Source organism: Gadus morhua, chromosome 6 (assembly GCF_902167405.1).
Source record: "Gadus morhua chromosome 6, gadMor3.0, whole genome shotgun sequence".
NCBI classification, from domain to species: Eukaryota; Metazoa; Chordata; class Actinopteri; order Gadiformes; family Gadidae; genus Gadus; species Gadus morhua.
In genome coordinates, this window is record NC_044053.1 from 18467538 (window position 1) to 18489015 (window position 21478).

Consider the following 21478-nt stretch of genomic DNA (forward strand, 5'->3'; position numbering starts at 1 on the left):
ATAATATACCGGTAACGGGGCTCTCAAGTCTCATGCATTCGGCGTGAGACCATAGCTGTGTTCGAAATCGTTCCCTATCACAGATATAGTGCACTATATAGGGTGCTCGCCATTTTGTAGGGTGTTCGAATTCTCAGTGGTTAATTTCATGCACTATATAGTAAACTTAAAATACCCCAAAATTGAGTGTACATACGATGTACCCTACATGTTACTCCCGTATCACTACCCAGCCGAAAAATAGATGCGCTATAAATTGTTTTGTATATAGCAGTCAGGAACATGGGCATAGTTGTGGAAGTGCTGGTGTTAGAAAATAAAAAGTTGACGGGAATTAAAGTGCTGCACATCGACTGTACAAATGTAGATTATTCATCACAAGAATTTTAATTCAGAAATCGAATAGGCTAATAAAGTCTGAATTATATATATATTATATATATGAGATAAAATTCAGCATTCTGATAATAAAGTCAGAATACTTGGATAAAATCCGAATTCTGATAATTAAATCCAGCATTATAGATTAATTTAAGAAGTTTCTCACCAGTAATTTGTCGCCTGGTCGCGATGTCGAGTTTTTTTTTTTGAAGTAGTTCACTAGCGTGCAATAATTTGCAGTGTCAGAATTCTGAGAATTTAGTCAGCATTTAGATTCCTCAGAATTCTCTGACACCGCAAATTAAAGCGCTACTTTTAGCGAAATACTTCCAGCGTGACTGGAGTGAACTTCCTTAAATTAACCTTTAATGCTAGATTTGCATGAACGCTTTTGTGTGAATTAGTTTGGTTCTCTTTCATGGAAGCCGGAAGTGGGAGATTCCCACTTCTGGCTTGCCCCATGAATTCAACCTATGCACACGCTCACACGCCACACTTCCTCTTTTGCCCGGACATGCCCTCTTTTTGAGACACTTTTAAAAAATGGTTTGCGGAATTTCAAAATCGTCCAGGATTTTATTAAAGCCTCATACATTTTCACATTGAATTTGCATTGCGTTTCTCTGGGTCGTTCACAAACTAGTTAGGCTACGCCCTCCCCTACTCAGTTCTGTTCGCTTTGCATTGGTGGAAGTGAGTAGGTGGAACTCAGTTACCGACGTGTTTTGTATTTATTTCTTTACCATTATTGTTTTATAGGGACAATAATTAACAAATTTCTCCTACAGGGGATTGATAAAGTTCTATCTAGACTATTGAACAGAAAGAAACACTTGGTCATACTTTACACACTTTACCACAGCATTGGCCTAATGCCACAGATATATTTTCAGCATTGGACTGAATGCCATATAAATATATAATTGTTGTTGTTTTTGCACGTTTGCAACGTTTCAAAATTCAGGGTATAAAGTTCAAGTATATGCCTCTACTTGTATTGCTTAAGCTAATAGCATTTTGAGGCAGTGTTTTTTTCTGAATATTAGTGGGGACAATAATGCTTACTATCATACGTTAGTTACCAGGTCTGTGGACACATTTGTATGCAGTCACATGTAAATAACATGTTATGATGGTGTAGCCATGCATGTTGTTTTATTGTTAATGTGTCAATTTGTTTTTTATTGAAAATACTTTGTATAGATGAATTATCCCCCAACTTGTCATCGTAACACCTTTGAAATAAACATGACTTAACATGGCAGATACCTGTATATTGTTTATCATATGCAGTAAGAGCGTAACGTTTTCAACTCAGTTCCTTGGCAGAACCTACTTACAGTAAAAATCACTTCTGATGGGAAAAAAGATGTGTATGAAAAACACTTTTCTTATCTATTGTTACTATTATATTGTTTAAAATGTACGCATATATTAAAAAAAAATATAGCGTATAAAAAAGATGAGTGGCTGGTAGATTTTTAAATCTACCTGCCACAGTGGCTGGTGGGCAAAAAAGTAAATTTCCATCTCTGGTGTGTGCACTTGTGCGTGTGTATAGGCTTTCACATGGCTACTGTTGGATCCACTTACGACTGAAAAAAAACACGGTTCATCATTCTTTGAGAACAGTGTGTGTGTGTGTGTGTGCGGTGCGTGCGTTTGTGTGTGTGTGCGTGCGCCCAGTCCTAGGGATGCTCTCAGGACTACGGTCCGCAGGAGAGGCTTCACCGACCCCCTCTGTCCCAGCTGTCAGGGACGCTAAGCGCTCTTATGTAACACCAGCAGAACGCCTCTGTTACGGACAGCTGAGGGACACCGGGGGCATGGCTGCTGGCCTCGCCTCTCTGTCCAGCGTCGGCCCGTCCCAACACAGACCTCTGTTCTCCTCTGTTGCTCTGCTTTGTACCAAGAAGCTGCAGTGTGGTCGTTCCTTCTGTCCCGCACCCCTCCTCCGCAAGGTTGGAGATGATCTACTGAGGTGGGGAGGATTTAATCGGTTGGGGAGGATCGACTAGGTGGAGATGATATAATTGGGTGATGATGATACCATCGGGTGGTGAGGATTTAATCGGGTGGTGTTTATATAATCGGTTGGTGATAGCGTTGCATAAGCAAAAAGGGTTTTCATGTCATTTGTAAACAATTAATTTTGTGTAAACAAGGCTTTGTAGTTTTCTGTAGAAGGAACTAATGCAATGCAGGTAAGGGTTATTTACTTTAGTTTGGATATACAGTAGTTTGTTATTGTATATAAAGTTATACACTCTAAATGGCCCAGAATCAAATTAAGTAACAGTGGACCTCGTAGAAACAGATCAGCACCGTCATGGCTTCTAAAGTGTGTGTGTGACTGAGTGAGCACAGGGAGGTGTTTGTGATAGGATGACCTTGTGGACAAAGCCTGTATCCGCTCTGAGGTGATAAAGCTGAACGCTCCGGCGGGGGCACTTCCTCAAAACACCCAAACCAACCTCTGTAAGGATGACTATAGAGCTGATAATGCCTCACCAAAACTCTCTCTCTCTCTCACCCTGCTGTGATACCGTCTCGACAGCACTCTCTCTCTCTCTCACCCGGCTGTGATACCGTCTCACCAGCACTCTCTCTCTCTCACCCTGCTGTGATACCGTCTCACCAGCACTCTCTCTCTCTCACCCTGCTGTGACACCGTCTCACCAGCACTCTCTCTCTCACCCTGCTGTGATACCGTCTCACCAGCACTCTCTCTCTCTCTCTGCTGTGATACCGTCATCAACACTCTCTCTCTCTCACCCTGCTGTGATACCGTCATCACCAACACTCTCTCACCCGGCTGTGATACCGTCATCACCAACACTCTCTCACCCGGCTGTGATACCGTCATCACCAACACACTCTCACCCGGCTGTGATACCGTCAGCATACTTTTTCTTCATCTTTTCGTTCTCTCTGGGTTCAGTAGGTTGAGCTGCAAGAGGATGTGATTCAGTTCCCTGGCTGCTGGTTAATCTGAGAGGAACACAGATTGGCCTTTCACACCCCCTCCCCTGGGCTGGGGGGCACTTCCTGGAGCCGTCCCAGTCCCTCTCTCTCTCACTCTCTCTCTCACTCTCCATTTATCTCCATGTATCTCTTTTCCTTTGTTGCCCTCCCAACCTACCTCTATAAATCATTCCTCTCTCTCTTTCTCTCTCTATCACTCTCTCTATTTTCTTTTTTCCGTAATGCTCTCCTCCGTTCATACGAGGGTTACACTAGCAAAAAAGCTGAACAAAAGCTGTTTCAACTGCGAAAGAACTTGACCATTCTTTCATTATTGTTGCGGTTCAGAGAGCTGTCAGCACACTGATAATCATCGTAAGAGTCAAAAGATAGCGCTGAGTCATGTGGGCAGGCAGTAAGCACTGCCGTCCAACACGTCGTTCCACTCCAGGACCAACGGCGACACAAACTTAGACGGCACCCTTATACCCGGGTGAAGGTGAAACCCCACCCCCACCCCCCCACCCCTCTTCGTCAGGGTCAGGGTCACGGTTAGGGTCATGGTTATGGTCAGGGTTAGGGTTAGGGTTCATCATCATCTCATGAATCTTCCCTCATGATGTTAATTGAATCATTTACACCATTATTATTATGGGGCTTAGGATTGACATTCTCTAAAGTTCCCTCAAACTTTTGCCTCTGTTTTATTATTGTATTTTCCATTACGGTTTATGACAAGCACCATATACATCTGTAAAATGTTTTTATGTGATGGATGTAATGTAACGAATGTGACCTGTGATATGAAACTCAAGGACAACATTATAACCCTAGCCACTACTACAACCACTACTAGTACAACTATTAGTAGTACTACCACTACTAGTATTACTAGTACTATTATTAGTAATAGTACTAGTAGTACTACTAATAGTTGTACTAGTAGTGGTTGTAGTAGTGGCTAGGGTTATAATGTTGTCCTTGAGTTTCATATCACTACTAGTAGAAGTCCATCTGTGACCCGCTGGTGCTTTCCTCAACAGACCCCGGGTCCAGGGAGGTCTCTCCATCCCTCTGCGTTGATCTGGACCGACCCCCGGAGGAGGCAGGGCGGGGCCGGGAGGAGGCCTGCATCCCTGCCTCCTCCTCCTCGTCCCCTCGCCGGCTGCGCTCCAGGAGCCAGGACACGCAGTCCTCCGGATCCCTGGAGTCGGCTCTGTCGGTACGGGGGGCGCTGCGGGTCACCGCTGGCTGGCTGGCTGACTGACTGTATGTGGAGCTGGCTGAATGGCTGGCTGGCTGGCTGGCTGGCTGGCTAGCTGGCTGACTGTATATGGAGCTGGCTGATTGACTCGCTGGCTGGCTAGCTGGCTGACTGTATATGGAGCTGCCTGATTGGCTGGCTGGCCAGCTGGCTGACTGTATGTGGAGCTGGCTGATTGGCTGGCTGGCTGGCTGGCTAGCAGGCTGACTGTATGTGGTGCTGGCTGGCTAGCTGGCTGACTGTATGAGGTGGTGGCTTGCTGACTGGCCAGCTAGCTGGCTGAATCCATGTGGTGCTGGCTGGCTGGCTGGCTGGCTAGCTGGCTGACTGTGGTGCTGGCTGGCTGGCTGGCTAGTTGGCTGACTGTATATGGTGCTGGCTGGCTGGCCGGCTGGCTGGTTAGCTGGCTGGCTGTATGTGCTGCTGGCTGGCTGGCTAGCAGGCTGACTGTATGTGGTGCTGGCTGGCTGGCTGACTGTATGTGGTGGTGGCTTGCTGACTGGCCAGCTAGCTGGCTGAATCCATGTGGTGCTGGCTGGCTGGCTAGCTGGCTGACTGTGGTGCTGGCTGGCTGGCTGGCTAGTTGGCTGACGGTATATGGTGCTGGCTGGCTGGCTGGCTGGCTGGCTAGCTGGCTGACTTTGGTGCTGGCTGGCTGGCTGGCTAGTTGGCTGACTGTATATGGTGCTGGCTGGCTGGCTATCTGGCTGGCTTTATGGTGAGCTGGATGGCTGGCTGGCTGCAGCTGTGACACCAGGTGTCTGGCTATCAAGACATTAAACCTATCAAGTTCCATCGAGTTCTGGGGCCCTCTCTTCTATGTTAAGTAGTTCCACGTGTTCTTTAAACGCTCTTCCTCTGTTTGGGTCTCTAACAAAAGCTCTTTAAGATCCACCTTCACACTCGCTCCACTGAGCTCCCATTTATTCTTGTACAATACGTCCGTGGAATGGGGGAGAGAGTGTGTTTGGTGTCCCTCGTCAACCCATGTGGAATAATGTGTGTGCCTGTGTGCCAGGTGTGTGCGTGCGTGGAGAGGGCAGCAGTCCACTTGTTTCCCTGGTGACCTGTTATCCTTTCCAAAAACGTTGGATCAAAAGGAGATGGCAACAACACGATGACAGTTGTGTTGACTCCCTGCTTGTTTTTTTGTTTATTGTTTGTTTGTTGTCATCTGGCCTCTGGTCCCTCAGGTGGAGCTCGACCAGGAGAAGGGTTTGGAGATGAGGAAGTGGGTTCTGTCGGGGATCCTGGCCAGCGAAGAGGCCTACCTGGGCCACCTGGAGGCCCTCCTGATAGTGAGTGAAACACCAGGCACACGTCTCCCCACTGTCACCTTTCCACTGTGTAACCCTAACCCTTAACCTTACCTTTCCACTGTGTAACACTACCTCTAAATCGAATATATCCAACTGCTCTAAATGGAAGAAGAACGCTCGCTGAATGCAGTCCAAAGCAACTCTAGTTTGAATTTCCTGACATTTTAAAGATTAAGAAAAAAGTGGGTTGCAGCTTTGTAAATGCTGTCTCTTCCTCTGAATCCATCTTGGTGATGCGTGATGCTCCAGAGTTTGACCTCGTAACGCGTTCCAGTCTGTACTGCGTTCATCCTCCAGCCTTGGTAACGTATGGCTTGTGACTCACCCTGTCCCCTCAGCCCATGAAGCCCCTGAGGGCCGCTGCCACCACCTCCCAGCCCATGCTGAGCACCCAGCAGATAGAGACCATCTTCTTCAAGGTCCCCGAGCTCCACCAGATCCACAAGGACTTCTACGATGCCCTGCTGCCCCGGGTCCAGGACTGGAGCTCCCAGCGGTGTGTTGGCGACCTCTTCCAGAGGCTGGTGAGCGGAGAACGCAGGGTGTCATTCTGGTTCCATGTTCCTCCTGCCCACTAGATGTTCCTCCACTAGATGTTCCTCAGTCCACTAGATGTTCCTCAGTCCACTAGATGTTCCTCAGTCCACTAGATGTTCCTCAGTCCACTAGATGTTCCTCAGTCCACTAGATGTTCCTCAGTCCACTAGATGTTCCTCAGTCCACTAGATGTTCCTCAGTCCACTAGATGTTCCTCCGACCACTAGATGTTTCTCCACTAGATGTTCCTCAGTCCACTAGATGTTCCTCCGAACACTAGATGTTTCTCCACTAGATGTTCCTCAGTCCACTAGATGTTCCTCAGACCACTAGATGTTCCTCAGTCCACTAGATGTTCCTCCACTAGATGTTCCTCAGTCCACTAGATGTTCCTCAGCCCAATAGCATGTTAGCATGTTAGCTGCATTCTAGAAAAAAATAATAATGAACGTGAAGTTGAGTCATCAGTGATACCTAAATGTGATCTACCTCCTGCTCGGTCACACACAAAAAACACGGTACTTAAAATAAATGAGAACGCTGCTTGTTGATCAAACGACGCCATTGGTTGAGTCAGACGGTTTTCTTTCCTTCAGCCCAATAATTAAAGGCCGCCTTAAAACGGTGCCTTTCATCCCTAATAGGGCGGGGGTTGGATGGTGGGGGGGGGGGGGGGGTAAAGAGTGTGTGTGAGGGTCTGCTGGATGGGGGACAACATCTGAGCAGACCGCCTGGAGTCCCCTGGCTGATGAAAGCCCTGTGCCACCACAGTGGAGCTCAAAGCACACACGCACGCACAATGCACTCGCACGCAAACACACTCGAACTAGCAACACGCATGCATACACACGCATGCATGCACACATATTCACTCACTCGTGTGTACACACATCCAGACACACACTGCAGCGTGGATGAAAGAATCCCACGTGAGCACTACTTTACCCATACACACCCGGTGGCTGCTCTGACTCTTGTGGTACACACGCACTCGCACACACAAACAGGGTAGTGTACCAGTAGAGCTCTTCCTCCGCTCCTCCTATGTGAGTCATGGACCCAGGACCCCATGTCCTGGGTCTGATAGGGTCTCTGCCCCCTCATGGACCATGAGTCTCCCCGCCCCCCTGCAGGCCAACCAGCTGGGCGTGTACCGGGCCTTCGTGGATAACTACAAGGTCGCCGTGGAGACGGCCGACAAGTGCTGCCAGGCCAACGTCCAATTCGCCGAGATCTCCGAGGTATGTGTTCTACCACGAAGCCAAGGTGGCGTTGGGCTGGAAAGGTTGGCTGTATTGAGATGTGGGGGCAGGGTGAGGTTGAACCAAATCAGTGCTCACCTGCCATCGTGACATCCCCTTGAATCCTTCCAGCCAATAGGAGAGGGCAATGTAAACCTGTTTGATGAATTGTGATGTAATGTGACAGAGAAAGTGATAAAGTGGTACAGTGTAAACTGCTGGTTTGGATACAGTTTTATTTATTATCTTTCTCTGTGCCGTAGAACCTCAAGGTGAAGAGTAACAAGGAGTCGCCTAAAAACTCCCTGGAGAGTAAGTCCTGTCTGGTCACGCACACACACACACACTCACCATGTGAGTCACGGCGTCAGGAGGGGCCGTATTGAACATGAATCTTCCTGCTCTTCTTCCTCAGCTCTCCTGTACAAACCTGTGGACCGGGTGACGCGCAGCACACTGGTTCTGCACGTACGTCCCGCCCCTGATGAGCTCTGTTGATAACCAGGGTTTATACCCGGACCCTGACCCGGACCTCGGCCCCCACGGCCCTGCTGCCTCACGCAGACCCGGAGAGAAGGACAGAAACACGTCCTGATAGAAAGGAATCCGGCCAACTGTACCTATGGTTCCCATGGTTACTGTCTGTTGGCAGGATAGTGTACTGTAGAGTAGCGGGGGTTTAACCAAGAAGAAATGTTCTGGGTTCGATCCCCAATGTGCACTTGACTACTTGTAGGCGTGGTTGAGCAAGACGACCCCTGACCCCCACACGCCCTATCTAAAGGCGTGTGGGGAGAAAGCTTCATCGCTAAACGTCGTTACCATGACGATGAATGTTGTGTTTTCATCGGTAGGATCTGCTGAAGCACACGCCGGCCTGCCACCCCGACCACGCCCTGCTGCAGGACGCCCTGCGCATCTCGCACAACTTCCTGTCCAGCATCAACGAGGAGATCACGCCGCGCCGCCAGTCCATGACCGTGAAAAAGGGCGAGGTGAGTCTCTGTCGTTCCCCCCCCCGCGCGGGGCCCTGAACCCAGCCGGGGTGCCCCTGAATCAAGCCCGGGTCCACTTCCTGACTGCCCCCCCACCCCAGCCCCACATGGACCCCCCCAGGACCTCGAGGTCCACTTCCTGTCTGCCCCCCAGCCCCACGTGCAGCCCCAAAGAGCCCAGAGGTCCACTTCCTGCCCCCCCCCCCCCCCCACCCATCCCCAAGTGGACCCCCCCAGGACCTAGACGACTGGTGGGAAGTTCCTTCATTCAGGGTTTTTCTTCTCTATCTTGGAGCCTGCCCCCCCCCCCCCCCCCCCCTCCCCTATCCTTCCTTCTCCATCCCAAGAAAAGACGTTGATGCAACCTCGATGACTGGTTTCTATTAAGTCGAATCTGGACAATCTGTTCAAGTAATCTTCAAACCCGATGTGATTTTGGTATTCGATTGTATTGAAACCGCTCACTGCTGAGGCAACACTAATTGTTTATGATGGATTTTCTCGCTGCTGGTTCTCTTTGAAGTGAGCATTTGATCTGCACTTTGTCGCAGACAAAGACCCCTTTAGGAAATGGATCACAACAGCGGCCGACACAAACGGGGAACCCGCCGTCCTCCCGTGTGCAGAGGCCTGTGTGGACTCTGAGGTCACACGCTCGAGGCTCAGCCACTACTTGGTTGCCACTGTTTGTGTTTCCCTGGAAACACTGTGCCACTGGAGTCATGTTGTTGATCCTCTGCCAGCTCTATGAAATATGGGTCAGCTTCCAATATGTTGCTAGAACCACACTGGCCCACTTCTGCTGCCTCCATGGCCAAGTGCACTAGCAGGAACAGAGTGTTTAGTCAGTGAGAGGTTTCATCAGTGAGAGGGGGGCAGGGTCTGTGGGCTGATTTGTTAGAGATCCTGAGCACAGAGGTCAAGGCCCATTTTAATACCAGACAGTCCCACCACCCGCGTGCAGATGTCGTCATTACGACGGATTATGTCAGTAAATGTCAGAAAGCTGCAATCTGTCCATGTTGACACCATGCGTCGCTCCAGCAGTCGGACCCGTCCCCCTCCCATAGACGCCCCCTAAAGGAAGGGCTCAGTCATTAATGAGTGGCTGGCTGAGTATGCCGACACCCTCAAGAGGTTGGTTGTCTCATCACTTTATTACCCCATGAGATCATCGTATCTCATGGGGCAATAAAGTCGTGTAGAGCTGATCTGTTGTAACGTTACAGTGTTTGTTGTGCTTGTGTGTGAGGTTGAATGGAATAGGAGCCCTTGTGACTGCATGGCTCCTAGCAGTCACGCGATCATATTCAAAGCACAGATTTAGATAAGCTGGTGTCCCATTTGTTGACTGTTGACATCCTGCTGGCGGATCCTGTTGTCCTTCTGAGAACGTTCTCCTTGGTTCCTCAGAACCGGCAGCTCCTGAGGGACCGCTTCATGGTGGAGCTGGTGGAGGGATCCAGAAAGCTCCGGCACGTTTTCCTCTTCACAGACCTGTTGCTCTGCACCAAGCTGAAGAAACAGCCTGCAGGGTGGGTCGCCGCGCAGCTCCCACACCTCTCTCCAGAACCCCCCGGCTAACAGGGGAACACTGAGCAATAGCTGTCAGCAGACAGACTTTAGAAGGACTTCAGACAGGGTTTAGGGTTTAATGAACAAACTGCTGGAATGCAGCCACCTCAGCGCCTGGGTTGTAGTCAGTAATGTTATCAACAAGCAGTAGAAATGGGTCCATGTCATCCACCTTTATTGATACAAAGAAGCTGAATTCAATGAGGGCCTGTGTTCAGGTAATATGGCCCAACAAAAGCACACAAGGAACGTGATGGATAGAAATAAAGATGGATAGGGTGATCCCTAGCACATCAGGAAATACCAAGTGAACTAAAAAATTTAAGTAATTGCAGGGATTTCCTGCAATTACAGGAAATCATGGTGAAATTAGAAGACACAGATTGAGATCTACTTAAAAGCAATCACAGCCCACAGCCAGTCGGTTGCTTGGTTTTGTTTTAAATGCCTTGGTACACTGGTGTTGTGACGTGTTCTCCTTTCTCAGGAAGGCGCAGCAGTATGAGTGCAAGTGGTACATCCCCCTGGCAGACCTCGCCTTCCACACCATCGATGACGCCGAGTCCACGACCATCCCTCTGGTCCAGGATGAGGAGATAGACGCCATGAAGTTCAGGATCTCCCAGATCAAGAACGACATCCAGAGGGAGAAGGTGAGGGCTTTAACGAAGATGGGGATGATCATCTCAATGCAATGAATTTATCAGTCCAGTATGTGAAGCTCGATGATGAGTGGCGCAATGCATCGATTTCCTATGTCCTTTTGATCAATGAGAACATGTAGTTCCTCTTCAACCTTTAACTATATGATGGACAAACATTTTAATGTCAATCCTTTTTCTGAAATATGTCTTTAAACCACCGCTTACAAAACCTGAAATTTCCGCATTGCAACATCCTAATTTAAAACACAGCGTCTATCCAAGAGATCACCTTGTGAGGGAGATCACCTAGATCACCTACTGAGAGGGATCCCCTAATGAGAGAAATCCCCTAGGGAGGGTGATCTTCCTGACACTCTTCCCCTCTCTCTCCAGAGGAGTGCGAAGGGGCTGAAGCTGCTGGAGCGTCTGAGGAAGAAGCTCGCTGAGCAGGAGTCTCTGCTGCTGCTCACCTCCCCCAACATGGCCTTCAGGGTGGCCAACCGCAACGGCAAGGTCAGTCCCCTAGTCCTGGTTATCAAGAGTCCCTCCTGGTCCTCCTCCTTCTAGTCCGGTGCGTCCCTTCTTTCTGCCTGCAGCTACTGTAGGAAGGATTCCAGAGTTAGAAAAAGGGATTGAGCAGCAGAGAGCAAGATTTGCAGAGTAAACATCCCAAAAAACATCCCTTCCCTCTCTGCTTCCTTGTCTCTCTGTGCTGATAGCTGTTGCATTTCACCACCTGTAGTCGATGGGCACAGTTCACTGATAGCTAGCGGTCGAGGGAGGCAGTGTTGTAGTGTGGTTTATACTTTTATCTTGGAGCTTGTTTCAAGAGCTTCAGGCCAAGCTGACCTTGTAAGTAAAGGCTTTGACTCTTTGACGGAGAAGGTTAACTTAAGGGAAGGCTGACCCATGGATTCATGAATGATCCTACGTCGTATGCAGTCTGACTAAAATATGAGATATGCATTTATGAAAGTTCCCCGCCTACAGTTACCAAACGAGTCAGTTTCGGCGCCCCCGTCTATGTAGGAAGGGGGCAGAGTTCAAAATTACCTCCCACTTCCCCACTCCCCTCCAATAAGATCATAGCTAAGATTCTGTGGACCAGCGGACGAGCAGCCCCGGCGGAGGGAACTCGGCGGTAGTGTGATATTAAAAAAACCATAACGGTGTCCAATGCTCAAACAGAAAAGGGTGACCCCCCCAACACACAACCCGGTATCACATGATTTCATGCTCATGCGCACAAACGTTAATCTATTGAATCTTGTCCCAGAGCACGATGGTCCTACTTTTTTCGTTCTACAAAGAATGAAATGTAAACCAATGCATTCTGAATGGGAGCATTTCTCTGATGTTTTTGTGCTACACAGAACGAAATGTAAACCAATGCATTTTTGAATGGAAGCGTTTTACAGTGCACCCTCTAGTTATCTAGTATATGTCAATATTTCCGATTTTTTGAAAAGCTGAAACGAACGTGCTCCACAGAACGAGCGTCACTCCGACAATTAACGTGCTCCACAAAAAGAAATGAGAGAGAGAAAGCGAGAGGAGGACAGAGAGCTTCAGAAGGGGTGTGTGCAGATAGTACAACGCACCCTCTACTTGTGTTTGTGTCAAAACAATAAATGCATCAAAGGGTAAATGTAGTGTACCAGGGATACTTTGATTTCCCCGTTTTCCACACACACATACACACACACACGCATACACACCAAGCTCACACAGAGAGACACACAGCCTATGCTTTAATGGTGCTCAACGCCGGCCCAGAGAACATCAGCTTTCCTACTCCTCTCTGCAGCTGTCCACCTGATGGGGAGCTTTCAATGATTACTGCTGTTTGTGTTGGTATCTGGGACACTGAAAACAACGTGTGTGTTTGTGTTGCCCTCTGCTGGTACACTGGTAAGCCTACAATCAGCCGACATCAGCAAACGAGAAATGTTTCCCTTTTGAATTAAGATCATCATTTTGTGTGTGTGTGTGTGTGTGTGTGTGTGTGTGTGTGTGTGTGTGTGTGTGTGTGTGTGTGTGTGTGTGTGTGTGTGTGTGTGTGTGTGTGTGTGTGTGTGTGTGTGTGTGTGTGTGTGTGTGTGTGTGTGTGTGTTCCAGGGCTTCACTTTCCTGATCTCCTCTGACTACGAGCGAGCTGAGTGGCGAGAGCTGGTTCACCAGCAGCAGAAAAAGTGTAAAGAACTTTCTTTCCTTAATTGGTCATGTTCCACTCAACACTCTTTAAACATTAATAACATTCTAACTGTTATTGGTGTTCTTTGCTTCAGGTCACAAAAGCTTCTCCTTGACCTCTCTAGAGCTGCAGATGCTCACCAACTCATGTGTGAAGCTCCAGATGGTCCACTCCGTCCCTGTGATCATGAGTAAAGAAGGTGAGAAGAAGGATACACCTTGGTCAACTCTATCATTAGGGCTTCAACCCTCAATCCCATCAACCAACATGGTGCTTGTCCCGCAACATAGTTTGAGAAACACTGCTGTTCGTTATGCTGCACACAGATCTTTATGGGACTTTGTCCTGAGTAGACTCTAGTATTGCTTGTTTTTCTTTCCTGTCAGTCGTGATCCATAAAGCTCTCCCTTCCTCCACAGACGAAGAGTCTTCCGGTCTGTACGGCTTCCTCAATGTCATCGTCCACTCCGCATCCGGATTCAAACACACCTCCAGTGAGGAGCTTCTGTTCTTTTGTTTGTCTTTCAATCTATTCCAAAGTTAAACGCGTCTTTACTCAAAATGTGGTCGTATTTTTGATGGTTCTCTTCCGGAATCAGAACAATGTTAGCAGAGTAACTCATACAGACTGCGTCCAGTCAACCTCCTTTGTGTGGAGGATGCTGACATCAAACGCTTTCTTCCAGACCTGTACTGCACCCTGGAGGTGGACGCCTTCGGCTACTTTGTGAACAAAGCCAAGACGCGCGTGTACCGGGACTCCACGGAGCCCTGCTGGAACGAGGTGAGCCTCCAGCGGCCCCTCCCTGAGACACAGCCGCTAGCACAACAAGGAGGCCCGTGGTGGACCACAGCTGTGAGTGCTGGCGTCAGCATAACGTCTGACTGTGTGTCTCCACCACAGGAGTTTGAGATCGAGCTGGAGGGCTCCCAGACCCTCCGGCTGCTCTGCTATGAGAAGTGCTGCGGCAGGACCAGGCAGTCGCGGGACGAGGGGGAGAACACGGAGCGCATCGTGGCCAAAGGGCAGATCACGGTAGGAGGCGGTGCCCTCGTTGGAGGATCACAGTGTTAGGAGATCAGAAGGCTTGGGTGTCCCTGAAGTTATTCAGGTATTTCAAAAAATTACATGGGAAAAACATACTAACTTATTTTATCATTTAATAATGATGAAAAAAATAAAATTATTCAACTTGACGAGCAGGTCTGCACTTGGGGAGCAGCAATCACACACAAAGTCTGGAACATATATTATGCATAAAAATAAAAATATAGGCATAAATCGATGTCTTTAAAAAGGAGCAGGCCGCTCAACGGTCAGTTACTGACCGCTGAGAGGTCCAGCCGCTGTACCTCCTGAGCCACTGAGTAGTCCAACTGTCCGACCCAACTTTAGTTCTGTGTCCCCTGTGCTCCATCAGCATAACACTATCAGTATCACTATCGCCACTATCAACACCCTCAGTTATGTTCCCTGCTCCATTAGGGCCAACGGACACAATAAACAAAGAGATGATAGTTTTCATTCTAGATTCATTCAGGCTGTGGAGTCCTTGCGGTTCATGTGCAGACACCTTCATGTTAATCCTTTGGTCTGAGGGAGGCCAGGGAACATGGTGCTATTAGTGGGCCTCAGGGTTATGACAAGGGGGGGGGGGGGGAGGAGGGATTAGAGTTCTGAGTGTAGGGGGCGGTTGTGGAGGGTGAAGGGGAGGGGTTAAGCACCATCCTGACGCAGCTCACTGGCAGCCATCCAAGTAATGACTTCATGTGCAATCGCTCTAACGTTGGCGAGGAGCTACTTCAGGAGAAGCTTACCTGAGATATGGAAATCACCTGTGGGAATCCCCTCCCCTCACCCCCACCCCCTTCTCCCCCCCCTCCCTGCGGTAGGCGAGAGCCAGCCTGTGTGCAGTAAAGGGGGGGACTGAGATGTAATCCTCATGTGAGGAGGAGGACGTTCCGAGGGAGGCAGGCTTTGTTCTTAAGAACCTTCGGGCCCTGGGGAGAGTGAGGGTTAGGGACGGCAGCAGGAGACGCAGCGTATCAGGGTCTGGCGAGGGCATGGATACCGGACACCCACCCAACGTCTTTGGATCCTCATAGACCTTCTCTTTAGATCGTCGGCTCGCGTTGAGTTTGAGTCGCTTTGTGAGCGCCGTGCGTTCAGAATGACGGAGAGGCGCGGCGCCGCTGAGGGGCTGGAACCCAAAGACAACGACAGCTGTTCCCCCGAGGGGGAGGGGAGGCCGGCCCCCGGGAGAGCCCTGTGGGAGAGGGTCCGCAAGGCCCTGCTCAGACCCAAGGTACAGAGAGACCAGCCCCTCCCGGACATGGAGGGTGTTCCTGGTGTCCCTGGAGAGAGCGATGCTCTGAGGACACGAAGCGTTCTGCTCTGAGGCTCTTTAGATCTTTGGACAGGGCTGATTGGATGTTATGTAAGATCCTGATGTATTCTGAGAACAAGGGATTATCCAAAAAGCAGTAGATTGTCTGCGGAGTAACATCTGCCATGTTGGGATAACAACACAGACGAGTGTCCGTTGCTGACGTGATGTCCTCCCATCTTATCCATGTCAACAAAGCCGAATGATCCGAGGGGGGGATTGGATCAGTGGCTGACACCACTTATCTATAAGCCATCATAGGCCCGTTTGGGTTAAGCAGCAGGTTACTATTCATGAGTCTTTCTCACCTTGGCGTTTGGAACACACAAAGTAGTTGTTTTTTTATATCTAAGAACATGGGTTGAATGCATTGTGTGGATTTGCCATGAGTTCATATTTTTCTTTATCGACAAAAATGACTACATCACATTCTATAACACTTCAAGCCATCCCATCGTCAATCCAAACCCGCAGTCGTCCATTGGGTGCTGATTGTTTTATGATCAATGTAGCACTGTGGGGAAAAAAGGGTGATTTCGTCAGCTCTGCAGTTGTTAGTGTGTAGTACCAAATATCAGTTGGTATTTTGCATTCCCCTTGGAAGTAGCAGTCAAATGCATTAACTGTGTAATTTAAGGAAAAGTTCAACTAGTTTGACTTTTGATTTGTAAAACTGATGCAACCGACCCGAAGAACGAATGCCAAACATGCACGTGATCCTCCACAGAGAGAATAGAGACAGCCTCAGACCCCCAGCCCCATGTGGAAACCTGATTACTGAACCAGGTTAACTCACAGCTCAGTTTGGGCGGACTTAAAGCGACAACGTTGGTAACCTTGGTAACCTTGGTAGGGCTGTTGAGGTTGATAATTTTGGTAACCTTGGTAACGTCTCAAACATTTTTTTCTTCCTTTGTGTTTGTTTTTAGCTGGATCCTCAAACACTGCAGAACAAGGACTGGCAGAGGACGGTCATCACTATGAATGGGGTCAGTACCCAATGTGGTCAACGGATAAAAGACCCCCATTGGGTACTTAACCCAATGTGTTCAATGGGGTCTGTGCCCAATGGGGTCATGATATCAGGATACACAGCGGGCATAGTGTAGTGGGGCAACACAGTGATGTAGTGGGGGCAACAGTGTAGTGGGGGCAACAGTGTAGTGGGGCAACACAGTGTAGAAGGGACAACACAGTGTAGTGGAGGTAACACAGTGTAGTGGGGCAACACAGTGTAGTGGGGCAACACAGTGTAGTGGGGGCAACACAGTGTAGTGGGGCAACACAGTGTAGTGGGGCAACACAGTGTAGTGGGGGCAACACAGTGTAGTGGGGCAACACAGTGTAGTGGGGCAACACAGTGTAGTTGGGCAACACAGTGTAGAGGCCAGTGTTAAAAAAAGAAGAAAAAAACTCCTACTTTATAGCCCTATAAATATTATTCACCATTTAAATACAAAATGAGTTACAAAAAACCCTGAAAGGATTTCTTATCTGATCAGAAGACTGGAGCTTTAGCTTCAGCCTCTCTCTATTATGTACAATGAGAGTGTGTCTGCTGCTCTTTCGGCCTCTGACTGGTATATACTGTATGTTCTGACTGGTATATACTGTATGTTCTCACTGGTATACAGTATACTGCATGTTCTGACGGCTTGAGAGACCTTGATCTCATTGAGACGTTCAAATGAAGGATATAATAACTTACAGCTGCAAAGCTTTTGGGTTCAATACCCCATGTCCTACCAGGCCTGAATATTGTAAGACAATACCGGTCTGTGGGATCAAATGTCATGAAACATCCCTTACCAAAATCATTTCTCTAAATCCCTTCAGTATGCCGATTGTGCCTAAGTGCATTTAGTGTGAACAGCCGCCTGAGTGAAAACGATGGCAATAAAACACTTTGGTGGCTGTGATAAAACATTTTGTACTTCTACGGCGATTCACCGTAATGTTGTCCATACCTCCCCACTGAACGCCGCACATGGGTTCCAAGAGACCAAGGCTTATGTTGCCATGGCTTGTATACAGTACGTGGAAGAATGGGAAGTATTTAGTAACATTCGATTGGTAGTTGACGGTGAAGCCAGGAGAGACGCTGGGGTTTATCACCCAGAACATCTGGTCAGAATACAGAGAGAAGCAGCGCAGAGAGAGGACACTCAAGGGCTGTGATGGTTGTGTGTTCAGGTGGAGGTGAAGCTGTCCATGAAGTTCACCAGCAGGGAGTTCAGTCTGAAGAGGATGCCGTCGCGGAAGCAGTCCGGCGTGTTCGGGGTCAAAATTAACGTTGTCACAAAGTGAGTTGTTTTACCACAAGACATTTGGTTGTCATTAAATAAACATATGATTATAAACCTAAACACAAAATATTCAGAAGCAATCTTTACTTGTATATATCCTTATTGCATATAGATGTATGTGTGTGTTTTATCCTCAACATTGTTTTGGGCACCTACTACTTGGTGTTGCATGGTGAATGCACTGTTAACCCCGTCTGGTGTGTCATGGTGAATGCACTGTTAACCCCGTCTGGTGTGTCATGGTGAATGCACTGTTAACCCCGTCTGGTGTGTCATGGTGAATGCACTGTTAACCCCGTCTGGTGTGTCATGGTGAATGCACTGTTAACCCCGTCTGGTGTGTCATGGTGAATGCACTGTTAACCCCGTCTGGTGTGTCATGGTGAATGCACTGTTAACCCCATGTGGTGTGTCATGGTGAATGCACTGTTAACCCCGTGTGGTGTGTCATGGTGAATGCACTGTTAACCCCGTGTGGTGTTCCATGGGGGCGTGGCCAGGCGGGAGCGCTCCAAGGTGCCCCTCATCGTGAGGCAGTGTGTGGAGGAGATCGAGATGAGAGGCATGGAGGAGGTGGGGATCTACAGGGTCTCGGGCGTGGCCACGGACATCCAAGGCCTCAAGGCGGCGTTCGACTCCAGTGAGTCTCCAGTCTTCACTTCTGTGCCTATCGGATCCCCCTGAGGGAACTAGGGTACTAAATAGACGGATAGTTTGAAACAACAACACACATAAACAGTTGACATAAAATATACCCTATGTGTATTTATCTATATATTTATCTTATTTTTCTATTATCAAAAATAATATTGAAGAAAGAAAGATGACAAATGGTAAATGGTGCCTAATGACATCGGATCCTTTTCCGTATACATGTATTCACCGTCTCTAACCCTGACTCTGACTAGACAATAAGGACGTGTCTGTGGTGATGAGGGAGATGGACGTGAACGCCATCGCTGGAACTCTGAAGCTCTACTTCCGCGAGCTGCCAGAACCGCTCTTCACCGACGACCTGTACCCCAGCTTCTCAGGAGGCCTCGGTCCGCTGCCCTTTAATTCATTTGTATTACGTGATTAATGTTATTCTAGGATTATTATAAGCATCTAAAAAACAGGTACATTTAAATCTGCAATTTAGTGTGGTAGCAAATCCCAGGAGCCCATTAATATCATGATTAGGATAATAATGAGGACGTCAGAGGGGACCCTAATCCCTCCGTTCCCCTCACAGCACTCTCCGACAGCGTGGCCAAAGAGAGCTGCATGCTCCACCTGCTGCTCTCCCTCCCTGAGGCCAACCTCGTCACCTTCCTCTTCCTGCTGGACCACCTGAAGAGGTGAGGAACACTGCTACCACTTTCAGACAGGCCATTAAGGAGCAGGTAGGGGTTAGACAGTACAGAGACGGGGCATTAAGGAGCAGGTAGGGGTTAGACAGGACAGAGACAGGCCATTAAGGAGCAGGTAGGGGTTAGACAGTACAGATACAGGCCATTAAGGAGCAGGTAGGGGTTAGACAGTACAGATACAGGCCATTAAGGAGCAGGTAGGGGTTAGACAGTACAGATACAGGCCATTAAGGAGCAGGTAGGGGTTAGACAGGACAGAGACAGGCCATTAAGGAGCAGGTAGGGGTTAGACAGTACAGATACAGGCCATTAAGGAGCAGGTAGGGGTTAGACAGTACAGATACAGGCCATTAAGGAGCAGGTAGGGGTTAGACAGTACAGAGACAGGCCATTAAGGAGCAGCTAGGGGTTAGACAGTACAGAGACAGGTCATTAAGGAGCAGGTAGGGGTCAGACAGTACAGAAACAGGCCATTAAGGAGCAGGTAGGGGTTAGAGTCTAGACAGTACAGAGACAGGTCATTAAGGAGCAGGCTGGGGTTAGGGCATCATGCTCTAGGAGGCCTACAGATAGACTGCTGGGATCAAACCCATTACATTTAGTATCAGGCTGGGAGTTGGAACTCTAGCCACTACAATCTGCTTTGTTATTTTGTTATCATGAATCTGATTATCGTAACCAGACAGAAAGTGTGCGTGAGCAAGAGGCTTGAATCCTCAGAATCTTTCAACCGTTTTTATTTTCCATCTCATTGTACGACTTCCATTTGATTACGTGTTCATAACGTCGACATCTACAGTGGGTTCATCAATGGTGTTTCCCCTTAAGTCCATAATTGACTGTGGAGTCCTGGTTGGCCCCGTAGGGTGGCTGAAAACGAGGGCGTCAATAAGATGTCCTCCTACAACCTGGCCACGGTCTTCGGCCCCACACTGCTCCGGCCCTCCGAGAAGGACAGCAGAGCGGGCTCCTCTCAGCCGCTCTCCATGAACGACAGCTGGTCCCTGGAGGTCATGTCTCAGGTAAGTTGATGCATTATATTACAGGAAATGAAGTCAGTTCCTAATGACCATGTTTGTAGACCACTGGAGTTCTCCAGGTATATATTGTCTCTGTTTTTCGCCCCGTCTCTGCAGGTACAACTTCTGCTGTATTTCCTTCAACTTGAGAACATTCCGGCACCAGACAGCAAACGACAAAGCCTTCTCTTCTCATCTGAAATATAGCGGGAATGTGGACCTTTCTATGAAATGGTATCAACTGTTCAAAAGCTGGAAGAAGTGAATTATTCTAAGCGTTCACTGCTGCTGGAAAACACATCAATTAGATCTTAGCCACCAGGGGGCAGCAATAGCGCATTTTAAACTGGACACAAGGCACTGTGAAAAAAAGCCATGAGAAGCAAATTAGCATATGCTGTGTACTCTAATGCAATTGCTGTTTCAAAGAGAACCCTTTATAATCTTAATACTCAGAACACATTATTCCATGTCTTATTTAGAATTTACACTTTGTGTTTTACCATTACTGCATTTAAAGATTCGTCCTGTCCTTTCCTGAATATTAGCAACATGTGTTCAGTGAAATAATGGGAGGTTTGTAGGCTTTTAGGGTGGAATTAGAGTGGATATAATTATCTGTTCATTTGCTCCGAGAAATATTTAAGCTGGAATAAAAGTTGCCTGTGCGCTTGTTTCCTGCTGATAATCAATAGGAGCGTTTGATTTCCGCTGATGTTTACAAGGTTGTAAAGAGGGTTAGTTAGCACACAACATGCAGGCATGTTGATGTAAAATGTGTTTTTAGTTGTTATACTATGTGTATGAAACTTAGTCTGTTCACAGGCTCCTCTGGTATATATTGATTAAGAAAGAAACGGTCGAATCAGTCCTGTAACAATATTGTAAGACATAGACATTGTGAGTTGTTAGCTTCCTCATTCCAATCAGATGGCTGTTCATTTAATTAATTTCCCCTTTTTCATATTCCAATTCTTCCCTCTCGTGTTTTTTTTTTCTTTATGGGTCAGAACCACAGGAATAGTACACCTGGGAATAGTTCATATTGAATAGGCCAAAATATTCACTGGTAAGACCCTATCTGACTAAATCTAGAAAGACAACTTCGCATAAATGTGATTGATTAATGTCAATAAAACGTTGATTTATAAATGTTGATTTATAGAAATAACGTGTCAATTAATTCACTCATATAAAAAAATACACTTGGTCAAGTAAGCTATTTAGAATTGTAAACTATGTATATATATTTTTTTTTAATAAATCGTGTCAGAGGACGCTTGTGATCCTTATAATCACA

At 47.9% G+C, this 21478-nt stretch overlaps 1 protein-coding gene across 3 annotated transcripts in view; it reads left to right on the plus strand.

Annotated features, from left to right (window-relative positions):
* The window catches only part of si:dkey-91m11.5 (PH_BCR_vertebrate and RhoGAP_Bcr domain-containing protein), a 29158-nt gene extending 7822 nt beyond the window's left edge, over positions 1–21336 (plus strand). For 2 of the 3 annotated variants that reach the window (XM_030358921.1, XM_030358922.1), the window contains exons 3-24: positions 4389–4567; positions 5803–5907; positions 6267–6452; positions 7599–7706; positions 7970–8018; positions 8122–8174; positions 8561–8701; positions 10115–10236; positions 10764–10929; positions 11314–11433; positions 13039–13114; positions 13209–13313; positions 13534–13608; positions 13801–13898; positions 14019–14150; positions 16431–16490; positions 17695–17804; positions 18308–18447; positions 18716–18850; positions 19042–19147; positions 20025–20181; positions 20296–20385. In XM_030358921.1, coding sequence (XP_030214781.1) covers positions 4389–4567; positions 5803–5907; positions 6267–6452; positions 7599–7706; positions 7970–8018; positions 8122–8174; positions 8561–8701; positions 10115–10236; positions 10764–10929; positions 11314–11433; positions 13039–13114; positions 13209–13313; positions 13534–13608; positions 13801–13898; positions 14019–14150; positions 16431–16490; positions 17695–17804; positions 18308–18447; positions 18716–18850; positions 19042–19147; positions 20025–20181; positions 20296–20385 — 2513 coding nt within the window. Of the gene's footprint in view, positions 1–4388; positions 4568–5802; positions 5908–6266; positions 6453–7598; positions 7707–7969; positions 8019–8121; positions 8175–8560; positions 8702–10114; positions 10237–10763; positions 10930–11313; positions 11434–13038; positions 13115–13208; positions 13314–13533; positions 13609–13800; positions 13899–14018; positions 14151–16430; positions 16491–17694; positions 17805–18307; positions 18448–18715; positions 18851–19041; positions 19148–20024; positions 20182–20295 lie in introns of all 3 variants that reach the window. The other variant, XM_030358920.1, reaches the window with a different exon arrangement.
* The last annotated feature ends 142 nt before the right edge of the window (positions 21337–21478 follow it).